Here is a 20,604-nt window from a genome sequence, read left to right as displayed (position 1 = left end):
CTGTGGGCAGTCCAGGGATTATTTCCCGTGAATACTCATCCAACATTCATTATTTTGTTTTTCTTTTCACTTTATGTGCTGTTGTTTTGTGTGTCTTAATGTTTGTTGATTTAGAGGCCCTGGCAAATTCATCATTTGGAGTAGAAACAGAGGAATCGCTGTTTAAACTGCTCTTGGGTCCCAGTATGCTTGCGGTTCCGCTGTCAACTTGCATCTCGTCCGGTAACGATGCTCACGACGAAACTTAAAGGCTCTCTGTCTGTGGGTGTTTCTTCAACTATGGACACTTTTAGTTCTGTTGACTTTTTTGAAAAATAAACTTTTAAAACACACTTTTTACACTATCACTTGTTTAATTTATCCAATAGCAATGTCCAACAGATATGACGGTAAAAGGGAAAGTATTTTTTTACCATTTTTTTTTTTTTAGTTTGTTTTTTAAGAAGGTATACCGTGATATATTGCCTAATAATACATCATTTCTGTTGTGGAAATGGCAACTGTAATTTTTTTAACAAGGAATAAAATGGCGGACTCTGTCTTTATATCTAGCATTATATATTAGTTATTACACATTATATTTCATTTATATATCCTCAACACACATTTAAATATTTTTAAAATAATATTTCACACTTATCTGCATAATTTGCCAAAATTATAGCTTATTACAGTTTAATTATAGAAATATGCATATATATTACAAGAAAAGAAATAGAATGAAATACATATATATCTGTGTTTCCCCTAGGTTTATGGCTTTGGTTAAACAAATCCTTTTTTGGGGGAAAATAAAGGGGATTTAATTACAATTAAAACACTGAAGACATATTTTATGATTATTCCTTACAAATAAGGTTTTAATCATTTTAGTAGGCTATTACATACATTCTACTGAAATAGAAATAAAGAAATAACATGCCGTCGTGTAAATAAGGCAAATAAGTAAGGCTATTTAGTTTGTTTAATAAAAGAACAAGGTATAGACCTGTTCTATTGGAAAGGTAACTTTAAATTACTTCTGTTGTGATCTGGCGCTATAGAGAAAATAAAATGAAGTAAAATGAACTTGACCTTCCAGGGGGGCGGGAGTGCGGGCCCCCTCCTAAGATAATGGCAGGGGAAACACTGTGTGTGTGTGTGTGTGTGTGTGTGTGTATATAGAAAATGTATGTATGTATATATGTATATGTGTGTGTGTTTGTATAGAAAGTTATATTATATTATTATATTAGACTATAAGTATTATATATATATATATATATACACACATACATACATACATACATACATACATACATACACACACACACACACACACACACACACACACACACACACACACACACACACACACACACACACACACACACAGGTACATCTCAAAAAATTTGAATATCATGAAAAAGGTCAATATTTTTTTTTGTCACTCATTTCAGAAAGTGAAACCCATATATTATATAGGTTCATTACACACAGAGTGAAATATTTAAAGCCTTTCTTTCTTGAAATTTTGATGATTATGGCTTACAGATAATGATCAATGACCAAAATTCAGTGTCTCAGAAAATTAGAATATTACATAAGATCAATAAAAAAAAGGATATTTTACACAGAAATGTCAGGCTTCTGAAAGTATGTTCATTTCTATGCACTCAATACTTGGTTGGGCCTCCTTTTGCATGAATTCCTGCATCAATGCAGCGTGGCATGGAGGCAATCAGCCTGTGGCACTGCTCAGGTGTAATGGAAGCCCAGGTTGCTTTGATAGCGGCCTTCAGGTCATCTGCATTGTTGGGTCTGGTGTCTCTCATCTTTCTCTTGACAAAACCCCATAGATTCTCTGTGGGGTTTAGGTCAGGCGAGTTTGCTGGCCAATCAAGCACATAGGGATGTAATGTTTACCGGTTTGGCGATAAATCATGATAAAATTCCCCACGGTTTGTATTACAGTTTCATATTTTAATTATCATTAAAAACGTATTCAATTACCACAATTTGAACAACTCTCGATAAATAAATACTGTCCAGCATAAAGCACAGTTTTAAGTTTAACAGTCTCATGTACGCACAGCGCGCAGAGTAGTTACGTTCTGAGTGAAAACAGGGCGGAAAAGCTGGGAGGTTTTAAAAGAGTGCTGAGGGAATTATACAAATGAATTTATGAATGAGTTAAGTATATGAATGTACCTCTGAAGGATCTGACTGTCTTCAGAAACGATTCGATGGCATTTTGTTTTCATCTTCGCTCCATGTAATGCCTAAAGGAAGTGTTCATAATCGCAATACTGCTTTGTTCACGGAGGTTACTGGAAACAGCTGTATTCAGTTTTTTCATAAGCGTCACCTGCTGTCAGAGAGTGGATTTACAGAGACTTATATTTACATTCAGCCTGTGTGCAGTTTCTGTCTGACCAAAAACGAACCGAATTTGCATGCCCTGCTGTAAATTTTGACCGGTTGATGAAAAACAAGCTTATGTGGATTCTACACATTTAAACAATTCAGATAAGTTATCTAGAATTATTTTTGGAGCAGATAAAATACATATAATCATTTTATTAATCAATTATCATTTTGACATAATCCTTTTCTTTATTTAAAGGCTGAATTGTGAGGTTTACATTTTTATGAAACTTTTTCAAAGCTTTATTTAGACATTTACATTAGATATTTGAACATGCTATTAAACTGTGTTCAGTCAAGTTGTCATTTAAAATCAGAACATCATTGGTCATGTTGTTTTAGTGATTATGCAAACAAAGTCATTTTATTTGTTGTTTGTTGATTTTTGAATATAAAACTTGAAGTGATTTATGTGTCGGTACTTTTTGAATATCTCCAGCACATTTTAACAATACCGTGATAATACTGATAACCGTGATAACTTTGGTCACTATAATTGTGATAAGAAATTTTCATACCGTTACATCCCTACAAGCACAGTAACACCATGGTCATTGAACCAGCTTTTGGTACCTTTTGGCAGTGTGGGCATGTGCCAAGTCCTGCTGGAAAATGAAATCAGCATCTCCATAAAGCTTGTCAGCAGAAGGCATGAAGTGCTCTAAAATTTCCTGGTAGATGGCTGCATTGACTGTGGACTTCAGAAAACACAGTGGACCAACACCAGCAGATGACATGGCAGCCCAAATCATCACTGACTGTGGAAACTTCACACTGGACTTCAAGCAACATGGATTCTGTGCCTCTCCACTCTTCCTCCAGACTCTGGGGCCTTGATTTCCAAATTAAATGAAAAATGTACTTTCATCTGAAAAGAGGACTTTGGACCACTGAGCAACAGTCCAGTTCTTTTTCTCTTTAGCCCAGGTAAGATGCTTCTGACGTTGTCTCTGGTTCCGAAGTGGCTTGGTAGCCCTTTTCCTGAAGATGTCTGAGCTGGTGACTCTTGATGCACTCACTCCAGCTTCAGTCCACTCCTTGTGAAGCTCTCCCAAGTGTTTGAATCAGCTTTGCTTGACAGTATTCTCAAGCTTGCGGTCATCCCTGTTGCTTGTGCATCTTTTTCTATCCAATTTCTTCCTTCCAGTCAACTTTGCATTTAATATGCTTTGATACAGCACTCTGTGAAGAGTCACACCTTTTAGTAATCACCTCTCTGTAACTTACTGTGTGTGTATGTATGCATGTATGTGTGTGTATATATACATACATGCGCATATATATATATATATATATATATATATATATATATGTATGTATGTGTATATATATATATATATATATATATATATATATATGTATATATATGTGTATATGTATATATATATATATATATATATATATATATATATGTGTATATGTATATATGTATATATATATATATATATATATATATATATATATATATATATATATATATATATATATATATATATGTATGTATATATATGTATGTGCATAATTTTTATGATGAAATTTTATAGTTTAAGATTTAAAGATGAAATATATGTCTGGAACAAGGTATAAAAATGTACCCAGAGTTGTACCCAAGAAAAACACCCCCTCTACACAATATTCTTTTCATTATGTCCTGCAGAATCATTACTTTGTGCCCCATTTTAGATGTCCTGTTTGAGAGCGTCTCCTCCTGGGTGGAAAAAGTTTAAAAGGTCTAAAAGCGACTGCCCCACCGTGTCCTACCCAGCATGCCTTTTTGTAGAGGCAGTCTTGCGGTGGCTTCACACTGTCCTTCGTCACAGTATGCTGACAGGTGAGCGTATCTCCAGGGTGGGGTGTGAAGGAGCCCCAGGCCCCCCCGTGCAGGAACAGGGGTCTCCTTCACCAGGGTCGCTTTGTGTTCTTCTTGGCTGCGGTCCGCATCCAGACCGCCAGCACTCCCAGAATCAGAGTAAACACATCAGCCGGCTCTATTTACTTCCATTGCTTACACAGCGTGCAGCAGATTAACCTGTTTATACAAACATGTACAGAAAAAATGGCTGATTAATGCCCGTGCCAGGCCTTGTGTCTTTATGTTCACACACTGAAAATTTCCACATGCCAAATGTGGTCTATTTTGCATCCACAACAATAAACAACAGCTGCAGTTTAAGCGGTAATGATAAGAATAACACTAATGATGACTGTCAAAGAGGCGCGATATACAGTAAATATTGTATGTTGCTTGTTAGTCGGCGAGTCCCATCTCTCCACACAGCGGCAGGGGCAAGGACGGCTGTTTGCTCATCACTCCTCTGCTGTTTTTCACTAGCAAAAGTCAAACTATCCAGAATAGAATCTCCATTTTCTCCGGTTGCCAGTTCTTATTTTTAGTCCCTGCATTAATTCAAGCACCGGCTTGAAAGTTCCTCAGGAAGTTGCTGTATTACACCCCCCCTCGTTCTTACCTATACGAATAGACCTTAGCATTTTCAGAGAGATGCAAATGATATGTTTCATCCTGCCGTCAGAGCGCCCACAATCTGTGGGCTTCAAAAAAGCACGACAGCCAGTGCCAAACATCTTTATGAATAATAGATTGTGTGTCGCTTCAGTTTTTTTTTCTTTTCTCAAAGGCACTAAAACTTCAACATATTTCAGTGCATTAGTTGAAAGTGTCTATTCGGCGGACGTCTTGCGAGGGGCTTATTTGTGCCTTTTGTAGTTGTTGTCAAGGGAGACATGCAATGACCGTAATTTTCCTGGAAAAGTGCTGGAGATTGGCTGCGGAGAGCTCCCTGAAGTATTATATGGAAAAGCTAGGACGGGATCAGGGCTGCGCCTGTTGGGTTTATAAATTCTATTGGGCATTGTTTTAACGTCAGGCAAGGATTGAAGGACCCTATGCTTAGATAATAAATTTGTGGATATTAAAACGTTGGGGGGGGGGGGGGGGGGGATTGAGCAAAGTTGGAGGTTTGAGCCCCATGAATGATTTAAAAAATAAAATTTGTTTTTCCATCCATAGAATGAAAGTCAGTGAGATCTAGTGTTGTTTGGACCCCATTGGTGTACAAAATATCATCGTTCGTGTTACTCAGAAGAAAGAAAGTCATACAGATTTGGAACATCATGAAGATTACTGCTCACCAACAACTTTGTTGACTAGTTTATTGGTGATGTAGATTTTACTTGTTTTTTTCTAGTTTTGACCCTTTTGTAGGAGCACAAAAAGCCGAATAGTATGCTTTCAATCAGCTTTTTTTTTTTTTTTTTGCTATAGTGTTTATCAAACAACACAATAACAAGTGTGCAAAAGACAAGTTTTGGGTTCTCTCTCTTCAGTTCACTATCGCTTAAAAAAAATTGTTTGCTCATGAGTGTCACCAATCTAATCTAAATTGTTATTAATTCAAATTGTGTTTTTTGCACCAAATGCTTGCACCATATATTCATTCTGATGTGAACAGGGCCAGGATGTTTTCTCAAATAATTTTTTAGAGAATCCCAATGAACATTGAGTTTTTAAGATGTTCAAATCAAAAATAATCAATTTAATTAATTAACATAAAACCCGTTCTCAATCCAATCCAATGCTCTACATGTAGCTGTTTTTGAGTCAAATATTCAGTCGAACATTAGTACATATAATACATAGTTACATAGAATAATACATAGTTTTTTACCTCTTTTTTTTGTGTGTTAGACCCCTTTATTAGCTGATAGCCACCTGTGGAGAATGATCAGACTGATCTCCATCCTCCTCTCTGCTGTTAGAAGATGAATTATAGAGATGAACCGCTGTTGCAGACTCTCAGCCCTGTGCAGCTCTGCTCCTGTTTTCCATTCATAATGCAGATGCTGCTGTTGCAGATGCCTGCTAGCTTTTAGCACCAACAGGACATGCCAGGACCGGTTGGATTCAGACAGTGAGGAAAGAAGAGGATTGTTTTGTCCATAGTTCACCCCAAAATGAAAATTGTCATCATTTACTCACCCTCATGATTGACTTTCTTCTGTGGAATGTAAAAGACCACATTTTGAAGATTTTTATTTTTTGTCCATTTAATGAAAGCGAGATGGAAGTGTTTTTCAAAATATATTATTTTCTTCGTCAAAACACATTTTTACATGTCTATCTCCTGAGGCATCCACCTGTAAGGGTCTTTTCCCACCCGTATGTTTTCCAGACAAATTACAGCTAGCCGTGGCAGTTATTTATGGACTCCGTTTATCTTGCTACAGGAATGCATGCTCACTTTGTTCTTCTGCAGTGATGTAACCAGCCCAGAGCAATAAGTGGAATGAATATGAAACTGTGGTTAAAGCGCCTGTCACAGCAAACCTGTGAAGCGGAGATCAGAAGAATACAAGTGAGGCTCTCCCAACCAATCTCACCCATTCAGCTCCTTTCAAGTGCAAGCATTAGTCATGCAGTCATCACACCAGCAGGCCCAACATGATAGTGAGCAGGCGTGTGTTTGTGTGTGCGCGTTTGTGTGTGGTCTTTGGGTATCATGTGACCGAGAACAGGGGATTGCTTTCTTTCCTTTCACCTTTACTCTGTCCCTTTGTTTCCATCAAAGGGTGTGTAGATAGCCACCATGGAGCTATAGCAGTGGTTCACCGACTTTTTTGGTCGCTCCCCCCTTAAAACCTATAAAAAAAATCTAAACACCATGTCTACACCGGACGCGATCGGCAAAATAACTTACAGTAGAACCCATTATAATAAGTGATGCTGGCTACACACTGGATACGGCACGACACGACAAATCCCCGACATTAAACTGATGCCTTGTTCTATTTATGACGTGCTGACACAAAGTTAAGATGATTTGCAACGGTCGCTTTGTCGCGTCCAGGGAAGAGCTGTTGTGGTGCGAGCCGCACCGTGAGTGAAGCCGAGAACAAGAAAGCGTATGTCCTGTCATATTTTCTGCATTTATCTTTTGAATGAACAGCACCTGCCTGTGTCTGTGCGACTTTGTCAATAGCTTTTCTCTTCCCAAACCGATCCATCTCCCATTAAGTTACGTCCTTTGGCTGTAACAGTTTTATTTCTATTCTTTTTCTGGTGATGGCCTGCACCCCCCTTGCAATACTCGTGCGCCCCCACACTTTGAGAACCACTGATCTATAGGATGCTAATTATTGGGTTTTTTAATGTGAGGTCTCAAGAATTCACATTTCATTTACTTGTCCATAAATAGGCAAATAAATTCCTATAAACCTATAAATTCACATAACATAGTGGATATAGTGAATAGTGAATCTAAACGGCACACATGACAGATTGACCACTTGGCTCAATTAAAAAAAATGTTGCTCAATTAAAAAACCATGTTGCTTTAAATGCTAATTAGCTCTGCTGACCCTGCCCCTCTCTTCCGTGAAGTGACGAACAGACTTTAAACTTTAGCCGCGAAACTGGCTAACTAGCACATAATTAGGAAAGACGATTTGCAGAGATTCATAAAAACCCTTATACTCCTTGTGTAGATGAAGCTGGATCACGAATGATTCGCGTGAACATAGGCGCATTTCGGGGAATGGCGCATTCACTTCAAAATGAAAGTAACGTTAATCCTCTACGTCTTCAGCGGTTCAGATGTCGGAAGTAAATGATGACTGCTATATTCATTATTACATCCAACAACAAAAACACCTCAATCACTTAATTGGAGACATTCTTGTCTTCCCCTGCACCGGAGTCGACACAATGGCAGACAGCTCTCATTTCACTCTGGCCGTGTCAATCAACTATCGCGGGAGCGGCCTGTACGTCATTCTGACAGGAATCTCAGAACAGCCTGATTTGAGACAGGGATTTAAAAAAAAAAAAAAAAACACTGGGTGGATTTTTATTACAGGATGGATGTGTACACACACTTCCAACACACATTTATGTTCAAACAACTTGTAAAGTGAATTTAGCATCCGATGACCCCTTTAATTTATTATTTTTTTTTTATTTTTTTTTTTTTAATTTTTTTAAAACCACCTAAATGAATTTCCTACCTTTTGAACTCTCAGCCAGGTAAATCTGTAACATTTAGATCCTCTACATGTGGGGACATACAGTGGAACGAAATGTCGTGTCTCGCAGGACCACGGTGCTACATAAATACAGTCATACAACAATGAAGTAAAAAAACACTATAAACCTATACACTACTAACAGATTTAACTATAAGTATACTATATATAGGTATTTACCCTATACAAACTAAAAGAATAAAGGATAAAAATACAACTATACGAATGCTTCACATAAATATTACCCTATACAAACTAAAAAATAGAAGATAAAAAATACAAACTATACGAATGCTTCACAAATACTGTACATGTGCAAAGAGACATTTGAGTCAGCAGCTGGTTGGGGAACAGTGCAGGATGATTTGTAGTGCATGAGCATGTAAACATACATATATTGCTGAGTCTTTTGTGAGATTGTGCACACGCAGCAGTGTGTGTAAGTGTCCATAGTGCACATAGTGTAAAGTGTAAGTGTCCATAGTGTAAAGTGTCCATAGTGCACATAGAGGAGAGTGTCCATAGTGTAAAGAAAAATAAGAATAAAATAAATAAAAAAATACTTTAAGTTCCATACAGTTTTTCTTTGGTGTGGGGGTGGTCCATGTTCAGGAGGTAGGGGTTTGCATGGGGTTTCAGAGGGGGGCGGGGTGGTTTGAGTTCAGGGCTCTCACAGCCTGGGGGAAAAAGCTGTTGAGCAGTCTGGCGGAGCGGGCTCTGATGCTCCGGTACCGTCTTCCTGATGATAGGAGCTGGAAGAGACTGTGGGAGGGATGGGTGGAGTCCTTCACGATGCTGTTGGTTTTGCTGGAGCATCGTGTAAGGAAGATGTCCAGGATGGAGGGGAGAGGGGCACCGATGATCTTTGCAGCTGTGTTCACTGTCCGCTGGAGGGTCTTGCGGGCAGCAGCACTGCAGTTCCCGTACCAGACAGTGATGCAGCTGGTCAGCACACTCTCAATGGTGCCTCTGTAGAATGTGGTGTGAATATTAACAAGCGGTGGTATATTGTGGTGGTATATTGAATATTGTGGTGTGAATATTCAACAAGCTTAATATGCAGTAAAAGATGCATATGCTTGCATACCCACCTTTTTATGCGTTTGAATGGAAGTGAATAAATGACAAACCCTTGTCTGACCTTCCCAACCTCCTCTAAAAGGCTGGACAACCTGTTGTGCGTTACGCAGGGCATCTTTCTTCAATATGTCCTGGAGCTGATGTACTGAGATAATGATCCTGATTCCTGCTGATTTATTTGTTGGCTTGTACCTGTCAGATGCCTTTGAGGTGATCAGCAGCAGATGACAGCTGTGTTTTGGCATAGGGTGAAGCTTGGAGGGCTGCCACTCTTCTTTAGACGTTGCCAGGGCTGTGTTTCTGTCTTTCCTGCTCTTATCTAATCTAGCTAGCATATTTATCCGGTGAGCTTCAGGTAGCACGGCACCCTGATGGTTTTACAGGCGCTTTCTCAGATTCCTTGTAAAACATGTTTCTCTTCCAAACCAAACGGGTTGAGACAAAAAATGACAATGGGAAAATAAAAGATGTGCGAGAGACGGGGAAAAAAAGAAATCTGTGTACTATTTTATAACATAGTCTCCTGTAATGGGATACAGAAATGTAGATACAGGTTTAGAAATCAGAAAGCTTAAATTTTGGATGAGTCATGACACTCATTGTTAGCTACATTATTTTCAGTTTGTGTTGTTTTTGCTTTAATTAACATGCCTACTACTGTTTTTGAAGTCTTTTATAAGCTTTGTCAAAGAATCGTATATAGTTGAGTCAGGCGAACCTGAAACCAGCCTAATAATACAGTGCTTCCAGTTAGTCAACTAGTCATTCAGGCAAACCTGACTGATGTTTTCACATCCCTAGTCTAAATCAACAAGTCTTCTTTTGAACTAAACTTTTTGAAGGGAACAAATCTCACAGCAACGACAACGTGAAAGTCTTTTCTTCTCTTTTTTTCTGTCCTTTTTTTCTTTCTTTCTCTCTCTATCCTGTTTTCCACCAGCTGTTCCCCTCTCTGGGGCTGATTAAATAAGAGCCCCTTTTATCCGTCTGTAATCCTGATCTGGCAATCCTAGCCTTCACAGTGAGGAACACACCAACTGGCAGCATAGTATTTGTATAATATTCACACACACATGAATAGTATGCTGTATATTATAAAACATAGGATAGGCGCACATACATAATGCTTTATTGATTTTAGTTTGTTTTTATTTATTTAAAATATTGAAATTTAATTTCATTGATCCAAAATATTCTAAAATTAACATTTTTAATATATTTAAAATTTTAAAAAAAAAATTTTTTAATTTGGTCATTTCAATTTTTTTTAAAACAGCTTGATGTTTGATGCATCACACCTGGTTAGAATATGGCATCACACTTCCGAACTGACCCTGGATCAGCTGTGTCCCCAGTGTGTTGCAGCTGTCCACTGACAGATTGGCATCAAAGTGTTTCTGAAACGGACCGCCATCTCGGGAGATCTTATCACATGATAAAACCCTCATTAGACTGAATAATGATTACGTTACACTTCCATGTGCCAGGAAACCATGTTTTCCTGTTTATGTGACACCGTGACATTAGAGAAGGAATTAATCACAGTTTTTTTGGCAATCAGCGGGTGTGAATGTGTATATGAATGCACTGACAGAAGCGTCTCTCTTCGCTGCAGCTGATTTCGGGGTGTTTGCAGGAAGTTCTCCGGAGGAGGCCAGGATGTAGGGGAAGTGTTTGGCGTGGCGGATCTGGCAGACAGGCAGCCGCTAGCATGCCCTCTGACAAGCTCTCTCTCTTATATACTCCATCCGCCCTCTCGAGTGCCTTTTGGCCTTGAATCCATCACAAGACACTGTGAAGTGACATCAAGTTCACGTTTATTTGTATAGCGCTTTTTACGATACAATCGTTGCAAAGCAGCTCTACGGGATATTACGTTTCCACAATATATTTATATATTGCAGAACTTTAATATATTTCATTTATGGCAAAATTTGGTAATTCTGTATGTTGTCTGAGCTTTGGCATCCTCTGAGGGGTTGGCATCATCTTTTCTCATGTGTTCGGTCATCTCAGATCATTTAAGGGTTGGATCCAGACGGAAGTTTATGTAATTCCTAGTTACCGTGGGATGTTAATCCCGTGGCAGAAACGGAGAAACAAATAGAGACATAATTAGCGTAGCTGCTGTTCCATCTAAGCAAAAATTATTTGTTCAACCCAAGCTAAAGAATAATAATAATGTACATTTGATCAGATATAACTGCAGTACAAGATTATAAGATGCATTATGTGAATGCTTGGCTAAAGAGATGTGTCTTTAATCTAGATTTAAACAGAGAAAGTGTATCAGAACACCGAACGTTATCAGGAAGGCTATTCCAGAGTTTGGGAGCCAAATGTGAAAAAGCTCTACCTCCTTTAGTGGACTTTGCCATCCTAGGTACTACCAAAAGTCCAGAGTTTTGTGACCTAAGGGAGCAGGTTGGATTGTAGCGTCGTAGAAGACAAGTTAGGTACGCAGGAGCTAAACCATTTAGGGCCTTATAGGCAAGTAATAATATTTTGTGAATGATACGGAACTTAATAGGTAGCCAGTGCAGAGACTGTAAAATTGGGGTAATATTATCATATTTTCTTGACCTGGTAAGAACTCTAGCCGCTGCATTTTGGACTATCTGTAGCTTGTTTATTGAAGATTCAGGACAACCACCTAGCAGTACATTACAATAGTCCAGTCTAGAGGTCATGAATGCATGAACTAGCTTTTCTGCATCAGAAACGGGTAGCATGTTTCGAAGCTTGGCAATGTTTCTAAGATGGAAGAATGCTGTTTTTGTAACATGGGAAATATGATTTTCAAAGGACAAGTTGCTGTCTAATATAACACCCAGATTTTTTACTTTAGAGGACGTGACAGTGCATCCGTCTAGTTGCAAATTGTAATCCAAGAGATTTTGTGTACTGTTTTTTTGGTCCAATAAGTAATATCTCTGTCTTTATCTGAATTTAATAGGAGGAAATGTTTGGTCATCCAATCCTTTACATTTTTTACACAATCTATTAGCTTAGACAGTTTAGAAGTTTCATCTGGTCTTGAAATATATAGTTGAGTATCATCAGCATAACTAATCCCGTATTTTCTAATAATATTACCAAGGGGCAACATGTATATTGAAAATAGCAGAGGACCTAGGACAGATCCTTGTGGTACTCCATACTTTACTGGTGATAATTGAGATGAATCCCCATTTAAATGAACAAAGTGGTAGCGATCGGACAGGCAGGATCTAAACCATCTTAAAGCCTGCCCTTGAATACCAGTATAGTTTTGTAATCGATCTATGAGTATGTCATGGTCTATAGTGTCGAACGCAGCACTAAGATCAAGTAATACTAGCAATGAGATGCAGCCTTGGTCTGAAGCAAGAAGCAAGTCATTTGTAATTTTCCAAGTGGATGCTGCACACTGGTGGTGGTTGAGGAGAGACCCCCCCCCACATGATTGTAAAGCGCTTTGGGTGTACAGCAATACACAATAAAGCGCTATATAAATGCATCATTCATTCATTCATTCATTCATTCAATTTTAACAAGTGCAGTATCTGTACTATGGTGAGGCCTGAAACCTGACTGAAATTCTTCATAGAGATCATTTTTTTGCAAGGAACACAATTGAGCAGACAAAACTTTTTCTAAAATTTTAGACATAAACGGAAGATTTGAAATGGGTCTGTAATTTGCCAGTTCATTAGAATCTAGTTGTGGTTTCTTAAGAGGCTTAATAACCGCCAGCTTGAATGGTTTTGGGACGTGACCTAAAGATAACGATGAGTTCTTCTGCTACAGGTAACAACTCTTTCAGTAGTTTAGTGGGTACAGGATCTAATAACCATGTTGTTGGTTTAGATGCACTGATAAGTTTTAGTTTTTCCTGTCCTATAGTTGTAAAGCACTGCAGTTTTTCTTTGGGTGCGATGAAGGAAGCTAAAATACTAGACGCAGTAGAATATACATTTGTTATTGTATTTCTGATGTTATCTATTTTATCAGTAAAGAAATTCATAAAGTCATTATTATTAAACTGTGAGGGAATATTTAGATCGGGTGGCGTCTGTTTATTTGTTAATCTAGCCAATGTGCTAAATAAAAACCTTGGATTGTTTTGGTTATTATCTATGAGTTTGCGGATATGCTCTGCCCTGGCAGCTTTTAAAGCCTGTCTATAGCTGGACATCAGGCAAGTGGAGACAGAGAGCTCCTGGAAAACACAGACTGGACATGCTGTTTTTCTCAACTGTCACCCTAATTGAGTAATACCTAATTCGTATTTTGTGCATGCCTTATGAAACTAGCCTGTTGTGAGTCTCGGCGCTTGCGTAACGGAATTAAGTCAGGAAACGCATGAAACATTTGCATGCATTTTGGGGTTTCTTTGTTCTGTGCTTAGTTTTAATTAAGCAATTTAATTAAAAAAAATATTTGGTACTGCTTCAACCATCCAAGATCTACTGTAATGAAATGTAGAAGATTCATGGAAGCCTGCAGGTTTGAAATGACTGAGAGAGATAAGGGGAGGAAGAAAGGAGGTGTGTAAAGTAAGTGTGAGCTAAATGAAAGTGAGCCAAGAACAAGACAAGGTTAGAGAGAGGGAAATTTAGCAGTCATGGGCACAGGAAATATGGCCTTGTCACCCAGGCAAGACTGACAGATGTACCTCCCTCATCTCTTGATGACCGCTGACAGCATGACAGACAGGTTCAAGGAGATCGGAGGAGTGGAAAATGGGGCGAGAAGGGAAGCAGAAAATGAGTCTGCGCCTAATAATCAGATGGCATCCTTAGGGCCTTGACCTTGTATCTCGCTCGCAATCTTTGTCGCTCTCTGTTTTCTGAAGCATTCCCAAAGCCCATAAACACGTACTAGAGTAGGTGTGTTTGGTTAAACTTCCTAGAAATCCAGTCTCTGCATTTCCTTCCCAGCAATGTTCTGAACAATCAAAGGTGCCAAAATAATCTGTTCCAGAAATGTTTGAAATTTCTACGAAGGTATTATTTTAAGGCATTGATTTTGTGCTCACTTCCTTCCACTTTCCTCCCACCAAAATTTTAATTCACTAGTTAATTAAAATGCAGTTTCTTTGTGTATAGGCCTTTTTAGCATTATTAGAGTTCTGTCAGGACCACTGTCGTCAAAATGATAGATACTTAGCATAAAGTTTAGTTTGGCGGTATGGTTCTGTTCTGTGCAAAAACTCCCTGCCCATTCAATGCAGCCTGTTTATGAATGAGCAGGGAGAGCAGAAATAATAACCCCCTATAGGACAAACAGAACAGAACAAAGCAGATATCATTAATGTACTTAATGATATTTAAGTGTAACATTATTCAAGATAAAGGAGTCTCATACAGCAAGGAATAACAGAAAGCCAAGTTCTGACTGTGCGAAAGGAGGAGTTGGGGATGGAGCAGGTCAGGGTAATTTGCTCCTGAGCAAGCGGAAAAAGCTGAATACTGAATAGAGGTTATATAGGAATGCTGTGATAGGTGTCATATTCCTCTAGGTAGATGTGAAGTGAAGTCACATACTGCCAAGTATGGTGACCCATACTCGGAATTCGTGCTCTGCATTTAACCCATCCAACGTGCACACACACACAGCAGTGAACACACAAACACCGTGAACACACACCCGGCAGCCATTTATGCTGCGGCGCCCTGGGAGCAGTTGAGGGTTCGGTGCCTTGCTCAATGGCACCTCAGTCGTGGTATTGAGGGTGGAGAGAGCGCTGGACATTCACTCCCCCCACCTACAATCCCTGCCGGCCATAGACTCGAACCCGCAACCTTTGGATTACGAGTCCGACTCTCTAACCATTAGGCCACGACTTCCCCACATGAGAATCAGCTGATGCAAGCTTGACTCATGTGACGTGCCAGAACTACACTAACGCTTAATTATTGTTGTTTGTTTTCTGTTAGTCTCCATTTCGCTACTTACGATTTGGTTACTAATAGATTTCTATGATTGTTATTATGCTGCCTTACAAGGTTCAATAGGTACACAATAGGTAGTTGTCTATTTAGGCAGTATATGAAGAGGCAGCTCACTAGGTTTTTGAACATATTTTGTATAGCCCTAAAATTAAATGATTAATATGAGCTTCAGGAAAAATCAGTGTAACATGGCAGCCAAAATGCCATATATAAAAAAGGAATATTAGCCATAATGTTTTACAAACCACAAATGGGCAAATATAAAAACAATTTGTGTAAGATTGTAAAAAATAAAGTATAAAATTGCTGTGATTTCACAGTATAGATGGCTTTAAATCAGCTTTGTAATAAATATAATGGTATTTTGCAAACTGTGTGAGCAACTGAAAACTAGTGAAATATTGTTTTTAAAGTATTTAAAAAATTGTGTAAATGGTATAAAATTGCTAAAAAAAAATTGTGTAAATGTGTAAAAATGTGTTTGAATTTATTTTTTTAGCCACTTTAAACTGTGAATTTTTTTTTTTGTTTTTTTTTTTTTCCCCTTCTATACACTGCTCTAAAACAGCTTTGCAGTGAATTCAGTGCTTTACAAACTGTCAGTGAGCAACCAAAAACAGCTAGTCTGTAGCAAGGAAAAGCTTTCTTTTTTTTTCTTTTTGAGGAAAATGCATTAGATAATAAATAGCATCACCTTCTACTTGAAACCCGCCTGATATGCTCTCTTCAGAAGCTCAGTTTTGCCATGTGGAGGAAAAAATGCTTCTAATTACATTCATTTATGGTAAATGATTCACAATCCGCTAATTGGTGACCTCTGCGCTAGATGATAAAGAAGTTCAGTGCACCCATGTGACTCTGTCTTTTGTTACCTTCTCAGAATAATCATGCAATATAAGGTTCAGCAAGCGGGTGAAAAGGTCCCAACAGGGCCTTTTCTCTCTCTCTGCCTCTCTGGCATATAGGCTTGTAGCTGCCTGTCTCACGTCTTAATACTTGGAAAGAGGAAAGCGTGTCGTCTCTGACATTTTTTTAGCAAATAGCTGCAGACTAAAGCTTTGGTAAATGTTCTAATCACTTCCTTCCACTTTCCTCCCACAGACTCCTCGGGACACGTGATGTCCTCTCCTCTTAGCTCACCCACGTCCCACCGGGGGATGCATCCGTCACTGCTGAGCCCGACTTCATTAGGCCCCTCGGGGTCTCTGCACTCCCCCATCAGCACTCTGAGCTCACCCATGAACGGCCTGGGTTCTCCCTTCTCTGTCATCAGCTCACCCATGGGGCCACATTCCATGGCGTCACCCGGGATGGGCTACGGCCCCAGCATCAGCCCACAGGTAAGGCCACACTCTGAGACCCTCAATTAGAGCTGTATTTAAAGAAGCGCTCGCACCCAGAAATCGTATTTGTGCTTCATAATTAAACATTGTTACAAATCGTATTTATTTATATACCATACGTATTTATAAATACCCATTCTGTCTCGCTCGCTCTCTTTCCAGTACTCTTGCTCAATCTGTCTTTTGTTCCATAAATAGGCCTGCACATCTCTTTGTCATTTAAAAAAGGCTCACAATTAAGACATCAAAGCTGGCAGTGTCCTAGTTTTCTTTGAAAGCCTGATCCACAAAAGTGAAATGGTTTTTAAATTCACGTGTATGTGGCGGAAAAAGTAGAGTGTTGAGGTTTTTTGCCAGGCTTTTCACTCATTTTAAATTATAGCTTTGTTAATTTCTAGGAAGTTGAAATGGATTTTGAAGTGAATACAAACTAAAAAAAAAAAAACTTTCTGAGCTATGTATCAGGTTCATACATCACACACTATAGTTTAAGACCCTTGAAAGACCCTTTTAGTCCATGTTTGATAGCTTGGAAGTATAGTGTATTTCTATAAAATACTGTAAAAATCCTTCAAAGGTTCTATTCTCTAATGAGGTAAGTTAAGGTTAAAATAGCAATGAAAGATACATTTACAGCATTCATTAATCTAGTTAGTTAATTTCTACTTAAATACATGTTATGTATTTGTGTGGTGGGTGGGGTTAAATATAAATTAAAATTAAACTATTATGAATTAACAATGAACTATAGTATAGTTATAGATAAAAGAAAATATTTGGTATATATATTTTATATATATACCAAATATTTCACACCAAAATGTTTTAGTTCAATAGAAAATCCATCAATACAGGACAGAAAACATTGTTAAACGATTTCATTGTGTCGTTAAACTTGTTTTTATTTGGTAGCAACAGTTGTCAGCGTCTAGCCAGCAATCCAAACACCAAATTAATATATTGGTTGAATACATTAGTTTCCATCTTAGACAGTTTTCAATGAGCCGTTCATGATCAATCACATCTGTATCTGAAGCTTTAATTGTCTGTACTGTACAAATGCTGAAATTTTGAGTGCAGGTTTGGTTATTGCATTGACTTACAGTAATGAGAGGTGCCTATAGAAACCAGTTACATCTTTACACAGCAGTGTTCATCTCTCTCTCTCTCTGGGTGGGAGGTGGTCATGGGGTCTGATGGAAGGTGATTTGAGTCAGACGGCATTTGTCACTTATGTTTAGCGCTCGGCTGACTGGCTGTTTTCAGGCCCAGCCGGGTGGAACGGGGTTGCGACTCGTTCCCTCTGTATTTAACCTCTGAGGATCTGGAACAGGCACCCCACTGGCACCAACCGCCAAGCAACACGCTACGCTGTTCCACAACATTCAACATACACATGGCAAGAGTCGAGATCAATCATCGTTTTGTTCCCTAAATGTTCGTTTCAGTTTTAACACCAGCAAATTTAACCACTTGCACTTTTTGAGTGTCATTTTTACATCGGAGTCCTTAAAGTTTGGCAGCAAAGGGCAAGAAAGTTTAATTCACCTAATTTGTATATTAAATCACTCTTTTATATATTCATTTCTGTAGTTATCCATTACTGTATTATTCTTATACTTTCTTTCCTGTGGCATATAAATGCTTAAATGCTCTCTCTAATCTTATTTATCTTTATTTATACATATATATTTTGTAATATGCCAGCACCTCAGGGTTTTGTCTCAGATTTCAAGTGTTGTACTGACAGTGTCATGGCACCTACTGAGTGTAAAACAATAGGTTTTTGTTTTGTCTGGTTTAGCGTGTCTGTGTTTAGTCTTTGTACAGATTTACATCATAACAGTATGCACCTCTCTAAAACAGCATTCAGCTGGAACACATTTACAGTGCACATTTGTTTGAGTTGGATTGTGGCTTTCTTGGATATCTCTCTTTTCTTTTGAAATGTTCGGATTGGCCACACTTGGGGCAGTTGGATTTGACAGAGACGACCCACAGCGATAGCTGCAGTGACTCAGTCTTGCACACACAATCACAAATGCTGTCAGCCGCCTGTAGACCTCAATCCCACCAGCCTTGGCACAGCACAGACTCTGCCGTCTCCCAGCAGCTGGCACACATTAGATAGAACGTGGTTCAGTTTACACTTCCAGTGACAGTCACAGCAGACACACCACTCTGTCTGCACAGAAGAATCCCCGAACATTTGCTAGCTCTCAATCCAAGCTTCTATTGGTTCAGTCTGTACTGTACTGGAAGTTTTTACTGGAAAGTCAATATCCATGTTGAGGAAACGACTTTCAAACTTTAATCTACTATTATTTTACTAAGAATTAAAAGTATAGTCAGATTATACTTTTGGAAAAGTAGTTAGCTATACTACGATAATAACATGCGATAACTACAGTAAGCTACTTTAAGTGGGCAATATTTTTGTATGTATATTTATACATATGATTTAATAAGACATATTTTCAATCAGTCAGTGAAAATGTAATGTTACAGGCTGTGAGTCAGAAGCGCCAGACTGTCCTTGCAAAGTTAGAATTGCCCCACTTTATAGAAACAGCCTTTGTGTACCACTGGCATTGTAGGCTACTCTCCCAGGTTCAGGATATAGTTCTTCTTAAAATGCGCTGCACACACTCTAATATTTGGTTTGAACCGTTCTGGAACAGTGTTGTAAATACAACTTAACTACTGATTTCTAGTTGCGTTCTCTTTTGGAAGCCCAAACAAAGTACTTTCACTTTCACAACGAAACACAGCGTCTCCAGGACATGGCACCGGCGGCAGCAACAATACTACAGCGAGAATAAAAATCACTGCCTCTTTCTTTGCATATACATTTGGGAGGTGTTATATAGATCTTCCTACACAGTGACGTAGACATGTGGGGGCATGTTTGAATGAGCCGTTTCAGGGGGGCGTGGACGAGTCTTAACTTTTATAAAGAATATCTCTTTGGGTTTGAGACTTTAGTCTTTGCAACTTTAGGGATCTTATCTTTGTACGAACAACTTGTAACACTCCAAAGAGAAAGGAAAACTTGAAATCGCATCATATGACCCCTTTAATTTGTGCTCTGAAGATGAACAAAGGTCTTATGGTTTTGGAACAACATGAGGGTAAGTAATTAATGACAGAATTTTCATTTTTGGGTGAACTATCCCTTTTTAAGGCTCCTGCAGTTCCATTCTGTGTTAGGTGCACATATTTTTGGTTTGGGCATGCAGCCGTTGTGGTCCTGGATGCAAGTATGTGGATCGTCTAGTAAGGAAGAGCTGTCATCCTGTGATCGTCCTGTGATCCATTAAATAGCAGCAAGTACTTGATCCCATGACCCCTGTGGTGTCACCCGTCAATCTATGCCGGAGGTCGTGACCCTATGACCCCGTGGACAGACATCTACCGGTTTATTGTACAGTTTGGACTGCAGTGAGTAAAAAAGGTGTATTGAGAATGGTGCACCTACACTTTTTTTAAAATCTTTTTGTTTACATTATTTGGTTTATATAATTTTTCACAACATTTCTAATGAAGTATTAGTCTGATAAGTATAGCTTAACTATTATTTAAACTGGAATATTCCTTTAAGGTGTGATGATGTGAATTTGCTACATTACATATGCAGCCAATAGTTAACTTTGAGACCATATGGGGGGGGGGGGGGGTTGAATACAAACTCTGGCCTTGACTGAGATGCTTTCACAGGGCCTCTGAGGAAAATATGTCTCTTTTGTTATTTCGCATTCAGATGTGATCCTAAGGTTTGTGGGAAGAGAGTAAAGAGAGAA

At 38.7% G+C, this 20,604-nt stretch overlaps 1 protein-coding gene across 4 annotated transcripts in view; it reads left to right on the top strand.

Moving 5' to 3' along the window:
* The window catches only part of LOC306862058 (retinoic acid receptor RXR-alpha-A), a 116,077-nt gene that overhangs the window by 59,338 nt on the left and 36,135 nt on the right, over positions 1 to 20,604 (top strand). For all 4 annotated transcript variants that reach the window (XM_079404655.1, XM_079404658.1, XM_079404656.1 and 1 more), the window contains one exon: positions 16,563 to 16,801. In XM_079404655.1, coding sequence (XP_079260781.1) covers positions 16,563 to 16,801 — 239 coding nt within the window. The remainder of the gene's footprint in view (positions 1 to 16,562; positions 16,802 to 20,604) is intronic.

This window comes from Barbus barbus, assembly GCF_936440315.1.
Source record: "Barbus barbus genome assembly, chromosome: 43".
Taxonomy (NCBI): Eukaryota; Metazoa; Chordata; class Actinopteri; order Cypriniformes; family Cyprinidae; genus Barbus; species Barbus barbus.
Note: the sequence above shows the minus strand (reverse complement) of the source record. Positions and strands in the feature narration are given on the sequence as shown.